The sequence below is a fragment of the Sorghum bicolor genome, chromosome 6 (genome assembly GCF_000003195.3).
Source record: "Sorghum bicolor cultivar BTx623 chromosome 6, Sorghum_bicolor_NCBIv3, whole genome shotgun sequence".
In the NCBI taxonomy this organism is placed as follows: domain Eukaryota; kingdom Viridiplantae; phylum Streptophyta; class Magnoliopsida; order Poales; family Poaceae; genus Sorghum; species Sorghum bicolor.
The window spans coordinates 36,617,896-36,634,551 of record NC_012875.2 but is presented as its reverse complement, the minus strand read 5'-3'; the positions used below and the strand labels follow the sequence as shown (position 1 = coordinate 36,634,551).

The 16,656-nt window shown below is 41.9% G+C and overlaps 1 protein-coding gene across 1 annotated transcript; it reads left to right on the top strand.

Annotated features, from left to right (window-relative positions):
* LOC8070812 (ankyrin repeat and SAM domain-containing protein 6) lies at window positions 3,574-7,824 on the top strand. Its single transcript, XM_002447646.2, has 6 exons — window positions 3,574-3,898; window positions 5,235-5,299; window positions 5,389-5,660; window positions 6,754-6,828; window positions 6,911-6,973; window positions 7,382-7,824. The coding sequence occupies exons 1-6, from the start codon at window positions 3,783-3,785 to the stop codon at window positions 7,424-7,426; spliced, it is 636 nt and encodes a 211-aa protein (XP_002447691.1). The 5' UTR covers window positions 3,574-3,782; the 3' UTR covers window positions 7,427-7,824.

Sequence of the window (16,656 nt, the reverse complement as noted above, 5' to 3'; positions counted from 1 at the left end):
CTAGTTCTAGTTCATCTAGTTCTAGTTCTAGTTCCTCTAGTTCTAGTTCTAGTTAGTTCTAGTTGTAATCTAGAAAATAGGGAGAGAGAAGAGGAGAGCGGAGGAGGAGCCGGATCTGTCGGATCTTCCTCAACATTATACTTTTGCAGCAACTGGTTCGTTCTTCATCGTTCTCCAGGTTCTTCAATTCATAATTCCTGAGTTCTCTAATTACTTTTATTTACATTCAAGTTATTTATTGGATTCCTGCTTGCATCAAGTGCTCTAGTCTTTATAACGCTAGAGTAGTAATTAATAGATTAGACGTGGTGTTTAGTCTTGCGATTACCTGGAATTGCACCCAATCCTGCGGATTGTTGTGGTAGCCTTAGGGTAGTGACAGCCCTAACGGTCGACATATTCCACCACGTTCGGATCGGTGTTTGTAGGACCGTAGTCAGACCTTCCTAGCCCCCTTCTCATCTCTTTTCTGTGGTTAGTGCTCTGATGTCCCGATATAGATAATCTTAAAGTAATTCTTGATTCTTAGATCAACTAGAGAACTCTCAGGAAACTTTCTCTCTTCCCACCAAAAATAATCATATAGTTATCCTTGGGCGATCTTGGATCATAATTAGTACACTCACATTCCCTGTGGAAAATCGATACTCTGGAATACTTCCGGGTGAAGGCTACATCGGTATCCGTGCGCTTGCGGATTTTTCTGTTTGCGTTTAAAATACCCAATAGACCCCCTAGGTTGCCGATGGGTTGGCCGAGCAGGAGCTGACTACTTGGTGGTGGAGGTGATAAACCGAGCTGAGCAGGTATCGGCCAAGAGGAAATCTGCCGCCATCGGCAAATCTCTCTGCTGCCGATAAATAAACAGAAGTTGGTCCTGCCGATCGGTCGTAGAATACAAACTTATCCAGCCACATATTCAGGAAAGTGGTCTGTTCCTTTGCATTAACAGGCCCAGTTCTTCGGTACTTCTGAATGTACCCAGACCAACCGCCGATAGCGCGAGTTTCCACCTTAGCACTAGGTTTGGTGTCAAATAGGTGGCTGTTATCGGTAGTGGATATATCTAAGCCGGTGAGCATAAGTACATCAGCACGTGTGGAAGAAGCAGGACCATGGCCAAACACAAAAGCGTTAAGTGTGTCTGACCAAAAGTATGAAGCGGCGATCAGAAGTGACTCATTCCTCTCCATATCGGCAAGAGACAACCTAATGCACTGGTCCAATTTTCGCTCGCCCCATTGAACCTTGTTTGAGTGGCTGACTCTCAAGAACCAATCCTTCTATCCCTTGGTAGGACTAGGCCAGGAACGGAAGGTATCTTTCCACAGATCTAGGGAGATGTTTTCCGCTCTAAAGAGAACTCTGTTTGTCTCCACGTTTATTATGTCAGTGGGATCTGGGTTTCCTAGCGGACCAAGACACTGGAGATGAGGTTGATCGGTAGGGATTACGATCTTATCGGCCAAATCCTAAAAGTTTTGAGCATAAAAGAAAGAACAAAAGGAAAAAGAAGTATTCAGTAAAAGAAATTGTGGATGAACAGAAATACAGTAGAGGCGCGGAAAAGAAGGGTAGTGAACTAACCTCAGGCACGGTGAAGTTGATGGCCATTTTCTCGCAAGGAGAAAGATCGAAGATTTGAGAGATTAGTGAAGAAGGCCTTCGATGAAGTTCTTGGAGTCCTCGGGTGGTGCCACCGCCGTGAAAGTGGATTCTGGGGTGTAGAATGACAAGATGGAGAAGGAGTGCCTGAGAAGGAAGTATTTATAGGACAAAACAGGCAGGGGTAAATTTAACTTATCTCTTTGCCGCATTCGTGAAATCCGAGGATGTTCAGGTGGATATGGTAACTGTTTGCACGGTAATCAAGGGATTGCGCAGGTGATTTGACGGCAAGCGGTCATGATTTTGGAGATATTTCACTGTGCGGGATCTCTTGGTCGGTCCATCGGCAGTTCCCTCTAACGGTAATATTGCTGATGGGCGCATAAAGTGGAGAGATCCGGTTCAGGAAGTTGAGGAATTCGAGGAATCTGCAGGAGAATCGGGCCAAGGTTGTTCAGATTTAACGGTCGGTTACCAAATTGGGAGAATTAATTGCGGAAAGGTATCATTACTGCAGAGAATTTCAGAGCATTAATGATTTTATACTCCGAAATTAGGGGGCATGTGTTGACACTGTTTTTAGACACGTACCCAGGGATCAATAAAGTATGGATCGACAGATGGAGCAACGGTAACCAGTCTGCAGGGAAGTTGCCGATGAGGATGATTGCCGATGAAAAGACGATTGAGTGTGACTAAGTCCAGAGGTGGTGACGTGTTCGTGCCGATGATCAATATTAGTGTTTGCCGATGGCCATAATAGGAGGTTTGCCGATGACTTTGAAGGAAAGCATGGAGATTGCTGATCTGTGGCGGTGTCCTATTCGGTTACAAGGGGATAGTTTTATGTTTTCCTTAGTTATTTAAATTCGTTTTGTATACGGATTTCATTTAATTTGGAATTCGAGTCCCGGTCGTGTCTGATTGTAGCTCTCTGAGCAGGGTATAAATGTAGACCCTAGGGCCTTGTAATGAAGAATCGATCAATCAATCAAACACAAGTTTTTACTCATATTCCAACATCTACTTTTTCGACGACTTCGTCATATTTTCCTTTTTACTACGAGTTCTTAGAAATTCGTCGACTTAAGCTCGGCGCGTTCTCAAGTTCCGCGTGAATACCTCTTGGCCGTGACATCCGGGCGCATCGCTGTTGTCGGGACCAAAGTGTTCAAGTTATCACCTTTGCCGATAGTAAGGTCAAATCGGCTGGCACGCCTTAACGTTCGAATCGGGTATTAGACCTTTGTGTTTGCAGATTAGCTTTTGCATCAACAGAATTCGAATTCGACCAAAAGTATAAAAACAAATATGATATCAGTGATATCTATTCGTATCCGATCCGTTTTCATCCCTACCTAATACTAAAGAGGCAAAATTTCTGCATAATTTTTAGTTTGGAATATTTTTGGTCCGGCGTCTCTCTCTCTATATATATATATATAATGGGCAAATGGTAGGTGATCAACTGTTTACTGTTTAGAGTTTAGAAAAACTTGACTATATAAATGGTAGGTGATCAACTATTTACTGTTTAGAGTTTAGAAAAACTTCACTATCTATATATATAGTCAAGTTTTTCTAAACTCTAAACAGTAAACAGTTGATCACCTACCATTTGCCCATTATTCAGACTAAACAGTTTATTAAACAGCCTAGAAAGATAATTAAATGGGGTAAATGAATGATTAAATGGAAAAGGAGCACCAACATGTAGGGTTTACATCATGTTTAAATAGGCTAAACTGCCATTTCGGTGAACAGTGCTTAAAATTCTATCTTCTTTTTATCTGTTACACCTATAGATCATTTTTGTCTTCTTTTTATAAAATATTAGTTATTTTCACCCGTTACAACGCTCGGGCATATTTTGCTAGTATTATGATAAAGAAGCTAAACCAAGCTGAACCGAATCAGCCGCTAGTCGAGCAAGCTTAACCATCCGAGTTTTTGATCGTGAATGGAGTTTTTCGTCATGAACCCCAAAATATCACGTAGAGCACGAGGTCTATTCCAGTGTGCAGCGAAACCCGCTCGCCCACTTCGCCTTCCCTTCCGCCCTCGCGCTCTGTTTCCATCTGCTCCCTCCCACGGTCCTACACACTCCGCCTGTACTCCGCTCCGGCTCGAAACCCTAGACCTGTGCGGCCGTCCCTTTTCTCTCCAGCGGAGAGATGTACTCGGACCAGATCTCCACCGGGCGCAAGCGCTCCATCCACGACCGCCTTGACGGCGACCTCCCCGCCGGCACGGGGGCCGGCGGTCGTGTCCGTCACACGGTGTCCAAGAGGTAAGTGCACCCCGCCGCTACTATTGCTTTCTCCGCTCCCGTCGCGGCTACGGCTGCACCTCCTTGATCTCTTGGCAGCGGATGTCTACAGATTGGAAAATTTGCCCTGCCCTGGCTTACCTGTGCGCGGTTTTCCTGTAGTCTTCAAGTCTTTAACCGTCAGAATAGGCGTGTCCGTCCGTAATCGAGTGAAGGATCCCTTGTCGTGCGTTGGGGTGTGCTTAAGAACTGCTGACGCAGACATTAGGTTAGGGCGCGGGTTTTGGTTAATCGGAAGAAGGCGGTGCCTTAAGCTTGGTTGCTCAGTTCGACCTTCAACGTGTACACGTGCTGTGTGGATAGGTTATGTTCTGATTAAGGTGGTAGAGTGGGTTTGTGTGGTGCATTATTTGTATTATTGCCTGTTGTGCCCTAGAGGATGACGATTTCGTGCTGTGTGTGATGTTTAGTTTGCAGTTTTTTTTTTTGCTGATGCTTAACATAAGAATTAGCAATTTTGCTTTCAAAGCAGCTGAGACATGAACTTCCATGAACCTGAGGATTTGTGAGTCTGTAACAGTCGTCTTTAGCTATGGCCATTCCTGTTTGTGAGTTATCAGTGGCTGAGAGAACCCCTTTCCTGTTCAGTCAGTTGATTTTTATGCATTGTGAATATCCCTTCAGGAACTTCAGATCTAGGAAATTATTCATGTCTGTGCTATTAGTGAAAAATTTGAAAGTAAGTTGTTCTGGAAAGGACGTGAATTGTGGATTAATCTGTAAACTGTTAATCAGCCACTTATGTTCTTTTGCCTTTTATGTTTAGTATAAGATGTCCTTTTACTTCTATATATATGGAAGAAGAATTCCTTGGATATGGCTGTACCATCAATCTTCTAGTTCATTTTATTCCCATGTTCCTATCTGTTCATTCTGGTCATTCGGTGCTAGTTTAAAGGTCACATATAAATGGGCTTAGGATATTTATTAGGCTGTCTGTCTTGAGAAAATTCTGAGATACTTCTTGTTTAGTTGTAGTATTTTTAAACCACTTCATTTTATATTATGTAGATCTGGGCAGGGAGCTGTTAACTGGACTGTTTGAGTCTAATGTTAATAAATCCTATTTCCTCCATTGGTCATTTAAACTGTCAACAAATTCCAGCTTCCAACATGTTGTAGCATTATGAATTCTAATAAACCAAAATTAGATCAAAGCTCTCACCTTGGCTCACATGACGGTTACCCCAGGTAGATTAAAGCTTAAATGGATCACATAATCTTATTGTGTGCCGTTCCTTTGTGCCAACTTTTCTATAATAACTTGTGGGATACTCATATTATCGTTTGCCCATAGGCAACGGCAGATAGATGAAAAATGGAAGCATGATCTGTATCGGGAAGACGACGAACCAGCTTCAAGTATCATTTTTGTCATTATATGCAAGGCTATTTTCATATTCAGTTGTCAGTTCCCATTTAACACTTTCCTATCTGTACTGTGTCTTAAGAATCAATAGATCCGAAGGATTTGCGATTGAAGCTTCAGAGGCGAAGTTCTCAACAAGGCTTTACCAGCACAAGGAGTTCTGGTGTGCGTGATCTACGTGAGAAGCTATCTGGTACAATGCACCCACAGCCATCAAATGCTGATCCTCCAAAGCGAAAGCCAGTATCAGAGGTTGTTAACATTTCAAGGCGTGAAACTGCTGATGAAATGCCTGCACGCCAAAGTAAGAAAGCACCAAAACAGACTTCATCGAAGAAGACATCTCAGCCAAAGGTCCGTAACTTTGTATACTACTAGGAATAGTGCCAATAATGCTTAATTTCCATCTCTTCTTTCATATTCTTAATTTCATTTGTTCACCAAAGGCTAGAAGAAATTTGTTTTGAGACTTTCTAGATTGAAACAAAAGGTTTGACCTTTTAGGCTATGTTGTAATGTGGTAGCTTTTTCTTTAGGTTATGTTTGCTGCATTCTATTACTTATATAGAAGAACAGTAACATCTATTTTCTTTTTTCTTTCACTTGTTATGTTGAACTATGTGCATGAAATTCAGAGTCCATTAGCCACTGCTATGTGTGCATTTACATTTTTCTAGTTGAAAACATGAATTTTGTGCCCAAAAGCAAATATTTGGTTTAGGGGAATGCATTAATTAATGTTGTGAACTATGCATAGCGTTTGATCTTGACATATTTAGAGATAGTTGTAGTCTTACATACTTTCAAGGAAATAGTAAGCATCCTTTATGCCTTTTCTTTTCTGCAATCTGTGTTTTTTGAAGATGAAATTCACATTAGAAAAAAAAATAGATGTATCACTGATCAAAGGAGCTGCTCTAGGTTTCTGTTTACAGAATTCATAACAAGGACAATTCAATTGCTTTACGTAATGCTTCTTCCCTATTTAGGCCTTGTTTAGTTCACCCTGAAAACCAAAAAGTTTTCAAGATTCCCCATCACATCGAATCTTGCGGTACATGCATGAAACATTAAATATAGACGAAAATAAAAACTAATTACACAGTTTGTCTGTAAATCGCGAGACGAATCTTTTGATCCTAGTTAGTTTATGATTGGACAATATTTGTCAAATAAAAACGAAAGTGCTACGGTGGCGAAATCCGAAATTTTTTCGGAACTAAACAAGGCCTTAATTGATTATACATGTAATAAATGAATGTTGCTATCATGATATTCTGGTTAGATGTAGAGCAGTTGACATAAGTTCTTATCAGTACATGATAGTAGCTAAAATCTGATTATTTGGAGAATGTGATGCATATTGCAGGATAGCTGCACATCTTTATTTTGTGTTTTGTTTTGTGTTTAAGTCCAAACATGTTTTCTTTTTGGGACATTTATTTAGGCGGCAAGTCCACTCGACAGTTTCCTGAGTTCCCTTGGGCTTGAGAAGTACTCGATTACCTTCCAGGCAGAGGAGGTCTGACTAAATTTCTGAATTGCCATTTTTTCCATGTCCTGTTTGATTTTTTTCTTGGTTAATAGTTGTTCTATTATATAAGGTTGACATGGCAGCCCTAAGGCATATGACGGACAGTGATCTGAAAGCTTTGGGCATTCCAATGGTACGTGGATTACATTCGGTGTCTTCATCTGTGTTTTCTGACTAGTTTTGTTTTTTGCTTGATAAATTGGTGAAGTATCGACTCCTGGCTCCTCACGTCTGAAGTGTAATGAGTAAATCATCCTATTTTTTAGCTCAAACTGTGGATCTTACTGGAAACAACTAAATAAGAGTAGCTATGATACATGAACTTCATCCATTCTGCTGATGAATTGTATCACTTTGTACACACTCATAAGCTTTTGCTTGGGGAATTGTGTCGGTTTGTGCTAAGCTATTGGAGTTGCTGTCCCTTTTGCATTTACCTGATATAGATAGATAATAAAAAACCAGAATAGTTTTAATTTCTTCATCTGAATAATAAATTTGAGCTGCAGAAACATATGGTGATTGATGATTGTTCTTTCAGGGTCCTCGGAAGAAGATTATCCTTGCCTTGGAATCGAGAGCATAAGGGAATGGCAAGCGAGTACAGTGTAGGAAGGTGGGGGGATTTGCTAGGCATGCTCATGTTCAAGTTTGACAACTTTGTATCCACCTCTTGGAAAGGGTACAATGACAATGATTTGCGGGCTTCTTGTAACACATATCCTGTCCTGTTGAGCATGCTCAACGAAGTTTAGGATGTTAGAAGGCAAGCCACAACGTCTATTGATGTAATTTCTATTTCTGTGTTAATTAAATGGTGTGCTATACATGTTGAGGCTGTTGGGTTGGTCTTAGAATGCTATATCCTATAACTACATTTTTCTTATCGTCAGAGGATATATTTGAAGCTAGGTGGTTTGGGGCTATATACATCTGCAATGGTTGCTCTGGGCTCTGGTTTTAATGTATTTGGCTCCTGTTTAAGACTTGGGCCTTGTTTAGTTCCGAAAAGTGAAAAGTTTTCGGTACTGTGGCACATTTGTTTGTTTGTGACAAATATTATCCAATCATGGACTAACTAGGATCAAAAGATTCGTCTCCTGATTTACAGCTAAACTGTGTAATTAGTTTTTGTTTTCGTCTATATTTAATATTTCATGCATGTGCCACAAGATTTGATGTGACGGGGAAATCTTGAAAACTTTTTGGTTTTCAGGGTGAACTAAACAAGGCCTTGGCATAATTGCTTTCGATTTCGGTACTTAGAATGAAAAGTTTGTGAGGGTGGGATTAAGCTGATTAAGACTGCAGAAGAGATGGCTCTGCCCGCCTTCTAACATGATCCTATTGACTACATCGAGTCAGTTTAGCAGCCTCTCCGGCCACAGGGAAGAGGCGCCTCGAGCTGGTTGAACCGGATCAGCAATTCCACAATCGGTCCGCATGCTGTCAAAAAGTCCAGAACCAAGGGCTTGTGGATTCCGGAGGCTGCGGTGATAAAATCTTGGTCTCTCATCTATTTTATCTGTCGTAAGTTAGAATTATACATTCTTCTAGATTATATTTAACTATTTATTTACTTTATATTATATTATTTATGCCTATAAACATATAATTGTTAGATAGTATAATTTCTTACAAATCTAATAATATAAATTTTGTATTATATAATAGTTAAAAATCATTAGCCTAATTATTGGTCAAAGTTTTTAAAGTTTAAATCTTAATATGTGTGTTCGCCAAATAAAACGAATCAGAGGGAGTAGTTCTTAAATATGGTGGACTTATTTAAGAATCACCATAATATAGTTATTCTTGCATTCTTCTAATTAAACCTTAGAATTTGTGGGATTCAAATATTCCTTTGTAAAACAAATAATTAACAAATAGTGATTAAACCAATTATTGCTTTTTTATTATTTCATAACTAAATGGGGAAATAGTGATTGCATGGCGAGATCCATTGCTAGTCTATACTACTCTAGCAACGAGGAGTGCACACTTAGCACTGGTACTTATTGGTTGCAGGCAGCAACAACCGAAAGAGAGGAACTTGCCCCTCTTTGAAGGAGCTCTCCACTCGATCACCACCGAGCCTAAGGCCATGCCCATGCTAGCATTCCTCTGCAGCCTCACAAGGCCGACAACGCTAACATTGCATGCATGCTTCTCTAAGTCCTCCCTTCTACGTACAACTAGCGGGCCATCGATTCCCACTAGAGGGTTGTGTCCTCTTCATAGCGCAACATGCTCTATGACCTCTTCATGTTGGCACCTTGATCACTTAGAAACAATAAGGATGCGGTCCATAGCGATAAAGTAGAAATGGTTAGGGTTCCTATAGTCAGAGTGCAGGAGGGGAGGAGGGGGTTGATCACTTAGAAACAGTTAGGGTTCATACCGTAAGAGCTCAAAGCTCAAACAAATGACTTACAAGATTGTGCACAACACTAAGGTAACCATTTAGGACAAGGGGTGGATCAATAAGGATGTAGTCCATAGCGATAAACTAGAGAGAAAATTTGCCTAAGGCATGCAATAAAGGAGGTGATCTTAGGTGCACCCTAGCTTAAGGTTTAAGGTAGCATTGTGAGCACTTGATTTGGCTTGGCGGTGGGCTTACAAAGTTTTATTTGGGATAGTTTTCGGGTCATGATGAGTTAGCTTTTCAAAAAAACATGTTTCACTTCATCTCACCGTGTCACTAGATCTAATGCATATGGAAAGTTAGTTCACACTATGTGGCCCTTAGATAACCATTTCGCATTAGAGTTCCCCTCTTAACAGTACAACTATCTATCCCAAACCTAACCACACACTCTATTGCATCTTGGTTAGCAAAATTAAAACCCCTAGCTTATATCTTTGCCTTTAGGCTTGTTTTAATCTCTCTTCTTCTTTCCAAGTGTGAGATTGCTTCAAATGGCATGATTATCATCCGTTCATCCATCTCTTACCCTTGCTCGCCATCTTGATGTGGACTTTAGCTTAATCGTAACTCAATGCAAGCATTATGTGGCAGAACTGCCAAATGTAATGCCTTCTCAAGAGTACTTGTCTTCCATTAAACACTAAGTACCCAAGAGAAAGCACTACACTATTTAGTTTTGTTGAGTACACCTAAAGGGAGAACTCGATAAACCACATTTTTCAGCAGAAATAAGACTTTATTTAATGGCAAGTTAAATATTAACATGATAACCATTTTATACATGAAATGATAATAGATTGTGAGACTTTTCCTTTGTAAAACATTTTTGGTGTCAGTTATAAAGAAATAAACTCTAGGTCCACATCGTAAAGGAAACCCTCACTGAGCCCACAAGGAGAAATCCACACACAAGTGTTCAACAAGCACCTATCACCTGCAACAGGGTAGAATAAACCCTGAGTACTCAATTGTACTCCACAAGCCTTACCCATCAGGAGGAAATAAAAGATTCCAAGGATATGCAAGGCTATTTGACTTATGGGTTCATTGCATTAGCGAAAGCATTACTAAATGTGTGTCCTTATGTTCATTTTTATTAGCAGTCATCATTAGTTCATTAGCTAACCACTCTATGTAAGAACCTATGCTACTCTTAAGAAAGGGTTGAACAATCAAAACCATTTTACCACCTTTCAAGTTCCGATTCTTACTTTGGTGCTAGACCATAGCCAAGTCGTACCGTCAAAACAACGATAATTTGTGAATTAATGTATCCTAACTGGGTACCCCAAAAAACATAGCTCATTTGCACCCCAGGTACAAACAAGACCAACTTGTTCCACTCCTATCAAGGTGTCCAGGTTCCCATCCAAACTTGGACTCCAAGCCCCCAACACCTGAGACCAATCTCAGTGTGGTGCTTAGATCTCCTCCTAACATCCACACCTAAAAGTCAGTTTAGAAAGAGTTAGAACCAATGACAAGAGAGGAACAAGTCTTCTCACTCCCATAAGCAAGTGTGTGCTCAGGATAATAAGTTTGTGACCTGACTACCATCCACAGCAACGGACGGTCCTCAATTGACACAGATGGAACAAATGCAACTAGAGCCTCGCTCAGATGCTTCCAGTCCAAATCCAAATCCAAATAATGTTCTGCTCGGTCTCCAGTTATCATTCATATATATAGTCCATGTGATAATGTTGTAATAACAATAATATAGATCCCTATCCCTCACAAGTGATAGGTAATCACTCGACGTCTGCCAGAGGTCCTATAACATAGCGAACTACACGACCTTGTCATACTAGTAAGCTCATAGGATATATATATATACACACATTCAAAAAACTTAATGCATAAGCATGAAATAAAGTGTAGAATAATAGGGGTTATGCACCAAGACTTGTCTTAGTAAGATATAACCAAAAGTTAATATTCCATCAGAGTGACAAAATCCTCAAGACACCATCTTTTCTCCTACTCCATTTGACTCCATGATCCATCGTTGTTCCAATTGTGATATCCGTGGATGCAACACATACATGTAAATAATCAATGATAATCGCAATCTTGTATCGTATGTTTACATCTCTCTAGCTAACAAGCTAGCTCTAACGTATTAAGACATGTATCTATGTTATCGATTAAAGCATACTACCCAACAAACCCAAGGTGATACTTTACTCATTTTTATTGATTTATTATATATATTCAAACTAGTATTCATTAGTCATCCTAGCAAACTAATTATTCAGGGCTCAGAAGTCCTAATATGGCTAGAGGGGGTGAATAGCCTAATAAAATTTTTATAAATCACACTAGAGCAAAGTGTTAGTGAATAATAAAGTGAAGCTTTTTGCTCTAGCTCTACTAGAGGATTTGCAAGCCACCTATTGTGGGGGTATAAACCACTATACCCTTATGGCTAGACTTGGGCTAGGAGGTTTGGCCCATTACGAGACAACTTGAGGCTTGATCTATTTACATGGAGTTTCACGCAAGGAAACAAGACGTGGATATCAAGCAAGATCCAGGTCGGTTAGAATAGGAATTGATATCGTATTTATCTATGGCAATTGTAACCGACTAGGATTTGTTTCTAGATTTGTAACCCTACCCTCCGTACTATATAAGGAGAGGCAAGGGACCTCTTCATATCAATTCATTACACCTCATATCAATACAATCAGACGCAGGATGTAGGTATTACGCCCTCACGGTGGCCGAACCTGGATAAGAACATTGTCTGTGTCTTGCGTCACCATCAAGTTCGTAGCTTGCACACGTGTCTGTCAACAATCTACTATCATGGGTATACCCCAAGGTAGACTGCCGACCAGCTTTCATCGACAGTGGCGCGCCAGGTAGGGGGTATGCGTACAGCTTTCCAGACAAACAAGGTCATCATCCCCGCTTCTGCTGCTGTGGTAGAAGGTCTCACATTCACCATCGGCCAGATTACCTGGACCACTGGCGTCGACGGCATCACGACCATGGCTTTGGAAGAAACCCAGATCTAATCCATGGCGACATCGGCGGTGGCCCCGACCACGTCGGTTACGATCACCACCACTCCGACGACGTCACCGACCATATCGACGACTCCCCTCCGCTCCCTTGCTATAATGGGAGATAGATCGACAACTCTGACCTGCTCGAGGCCATTGATCATGTTGACCACAAGCTTTCTGAAGCCTTCGACCTGGTGAATTCGATCTCAAGCCAAACCACCAAAACAACGCCATCTGATTGTTACGAATCTACTTGGCCAACTCGTGTCGCTACACACGAATAGTTGGGAACGGGTCTAACGGTCATTGCTACCCCAGAAGGACGGATCACTTAGATCAAGACAATCTCTTAGAGCAGGCACTATTCACCTTTCCCTCGTGGCTTACGTAACTCAGCCACCCTGGCCTCGCATCATACCCGTCGACTATTCGTGAATTCTGAGCCAGTAGATCTAATGCCGGATCAGCGCGCTTCTGACACGCAACCAACACGACACTTCGTCAACATGGTCTCCGTCCGTACTCTCCTAGAAGGAGATACCGCCAGCATGCGCTCCAGCACTGGCTCCGTCCCTACCGAGGTTTTACACCTCAAGGACGAGGACTATGATATGGATCTCCCTCCATATCCCCCGGGGTTTTCTCGCTTCCCAGTTTTTCCTCCCCAATGAGGATATCTGATCCTCAATGTTAGTAATGATGAGCCAGTACTCGATGGGGAGACTGATGATCAAAGACAACAATGCGAGCAGTGCAACACCGATCGCGCTCAGCGGCGAGCGCATAAAGAAGAACAACAGAGGCAGCTGATCCCTCACAATCTCGACGACGCTTTTGACATGGTGGGAAACCAACAGGTGTTTAAGACCCCAAGCGCCAACGTGGCTATTTCTATGGTGAATCTCGAACGGCTCCCGAACACACCAGAGTACTAGGATGTTTGGACCAACATACGAGCACACCTAATCGCCGCCATGGGACAAACAGTGGACCTCCTTAGGAGGGCACAAGTCGTCTCCTATACAGAGGCCACTTATGATCGGAGCCACCGAAGTTAGGGTTCACCACAGCCTGGCGGGCCTCGCCGTAATTACTCGCCGGATGCTTTCCGACAAGAGAATGACAACGACCACCGCAACAGAGGCTCATCGTCACGACTGTGGTCGGGACGCTGGTCACCGACGTCGTGCTTATGAACTGGGCCATGATCAGGAAGTCGACCAGGGAACAGACTATGATATTCGATGCAACCTCCCTCACAGAGACGTCCGTGACCACATTAACAAGCGCATCAATGACAGAGCAGCACACGAGAATATCTATCGTATCGAGTACGATGCTGTACACAGCCCCTCTGGGTTGAAGCAGTTTTCTCCACATCTCCGACAAGTCATCTGGCCTCACAACTTCAAGCTAGAGAAGCTCAAGAAGTATGATGGCAAGGAGAACCTCGAGAACTGGATCACCCTCTATGAGATTGTCGTTCGGTCGGCCACAAGAGATGAGCACGTAATGGCAAACTATTTCCCCGTCGTCCTTGATCAAGCCGGTCACCAATGGCTCCTTGGCCTACCAGAGAATTCATTCGATTCATGGGAAGAGTTACGCCAAGCATTCATTGACAACTTCATTGCCACCTATGAGCAACCGGGCAACAAGCACGACCTCGAAAGAATATGGGATCGCAAGAATGAACCATTACGTGACTACATCCGATGATTCTCGGATATGCGTCTTAAGATTCTAAAAATCTCCCATGACAAAGCAATCTCCACATTTATCAAAGGCCTTCATTATCATGAAGTCCTTCAGAGCAAGTTACTTCATAAAAGGCTGACCACAGTCGCTGAGCTCCTCGCCACCGCAAAAAATTACGTTGATGTCGATGACGCAGAGAAATTGATCAGAGAAGATGTCAGGGGAAGTCAATAGCCCGACCACCCTCCTCGACGAGATGATAATTGCGACAACTGTGGTAGTTCGATAGTCACAATCCTTGCCACATTGATAATTGAGAACACAAAGAAGGATGGGACAGGCGCCGCGGCCACCATGATGATTTTAGGGGTAAGAGGCCCCACGACAATGACCACGAGGTCAACATGGTCAAAAGGTTCACTAGTCATCGCGACTATCAAGATGATTACAACAAGACCCTAAAAGGTCCATGCCAGCTCCACCCTTGATCTAGTCACACAATGGAAAACTGTCGTGTCCTCAAAAGCATTTACTCCCTCTCGTCCTTACTTTTCCCTCCTCTACTCTAAATGTTTAAAATGAAATTTAATTCACATGACTAACTTGAGTCTTGGCATTTAAAGATCCATTGTGACACATAGTTTATTCCGGCATATGTTTATGCTTATGGGTACAAAAATGATATAGGAATGCATTTTGACTAAGTTGTTGATGAAAGTGACATAGTTCTAAGCTCATCACACCAATCCTGTTCAAGGTACTTGGAATCTTATTTTAAATATCATAAAACCATAGTCTTATTCACTCCTCATTAGCAATGAAATTCCTACTAGAGCCAAAATATATATGTGTGAAACAACCCTTGTGTGCAACTTGCATCTGTATTGAGTTTGGTCAAATCATGTAGATCATAGTGAGAGTTTTTGTCATAGTCCTAAGATCAAGATCGCACACACCACATTTCACGCCACTCCTACACTGGAGCACGCAACATCCCATTCCATTCCACAAATATAGATGCTCCATATGCTCAATAGTGTAGAATCTCTCTCTTAGAGTTAAGTATAGATGAGACACAAAAGCAGAGGCAAAAAAAATTGCTAGCCAGGTATCATAGAAACAAAGAAATAGAAAGTGCAAAGTCAATAAAGGAGCTATCTAGTCATCATTCTCATATCACACACACACTTGCACATCTTGATCTCAGACTATGACATTCCTCTCCTTAGATCCTTGCTTTGACTTTACAATAAATACAATGCATGATATGCTACCTTGTTTTTCCCTACCAAGCTCCACATGTGAATTGTTCCACTTAAGGGTAACAAAGAACCAAGTGAATTTGTAATGCTTGTTGGCAAATCTTAACGCACACCGGCTAGAGTAAGATGTGACAAGTATCTAGAAATGGTGGCTGTTGGTACCCCTTATCATATAATTATAAACATCATTTTAATAAATAAAATAAATAGATGGTAGGGCTTTGAACTAACCTTTCCACAAGTTTTGTTGCAAATATCAATTTCAGGTATGACACATGGAAAGGCGCAAAAGACACGAGAAAGCGCACTTCAAGAAAGCATATTCAGAAAAGGCGCAAATCAAAGATAAATGGAAAATCCCACCAAAACACTAAACTGGATCCATCCGAAACCACGGGAAGGATCACGGCCCAGAGATGAACCAACCACGCGAAGGCGGTGGCCAGGGGGCCCACTAGTGGTGCGGCCGTGCTGGCGCACCCCCCGTGGCGGCAACTCGGTCCCACCTTTTTCAGGCGGTTGCATGGCGGCATGCATAGAACGGTCTCACCTCCTACCAAATTTAGATCACCATGAACCGTCCTTGTTGGGCTATAATTAGATGGCTCCACACCATTCAACACACACACACCCATCATATGGAGCAATACACCTCACAATTCTACACTTGTTCTTTAGTTTAGATTCAGTAGTAGAGCAAGGCAAAGTTAGCAAGGAGAGCTTGTCTCCTTGGAGGATCTTAAAGCTTCTTGGTATGAATACAATTCAGTTCTCCTCCATGAGCAAGTTCTTATCTTATTTATATGATTATGCAATTGAATTAGAGTATAGTTGTGTTCATATCTTGTTCATAGTATATGAACTAGTTCTTAGTTCTTGTGCTATGTTCTTGGTGTGTTCATCCTTGTTCTTCATCCTTCATCGAATTAGTATGAATAGACAAAGGATTAAGATTGGGGTAACGGTTTGGTGGGCTGTGATAGCCACTCTTAGCCGAGCCTGTCAATCCGAAGGGTTGGGATCCCGGGAGGCTAGGAGGCGTTTCCAATTACACGGGCGAGGTGCTCGTGTATGCGGAGATCAGCGGATGCGCGGGTATCTTTCAGGTTGAGGGGTAGGTGGAAGGGTAGTGACAACCCTGTCATCCCTGGTATTCCCTCACGATTAGGTATTCTGGTAGGAGTTCTGTAAAGTCCCTATCGGCTGGATGTCCAGCTGCGGGGATCTCCCCAAAGCCTCAGACTTACTTCTAACTCTAGTTATATTGATTAGATGTTCTACTAACAATTCTTTGCATAGTTATATAAGATCAATGCCGGCTCAAGTAGTTGTTCTTTATTTCTTTTATTTCCTTATTTTCTCTTTATTCCTTGAGGTTGCCCCGATGAGTGTGTCCACTATCCGTATTTTA

Bases quoted from the DNA above. Each gene is read 5' to 3' on its own strand.
- LOC8070812 (XM_002447646.2), top strand. From the start codon at position 3,783: ATGTACTCGGACCAGATCTCCACCGGGCGCAAGCGCTCCATCCACGAC. The intron at 6,829-6,910 runs GTCTGACTAAAT...CTATTATATAAG, and splicing joins TTACCTTCCAGGCAGAGGAG to GTTGACATGGCAGCCCTAAG. The intron at 6,974-7,381 runs GTACGTGGATTA...TTGTTCTTTCAG, and splicing joins AAGCTTTGGGCATTCCAATG to GGTCCTCGGAAGAAGATTAT.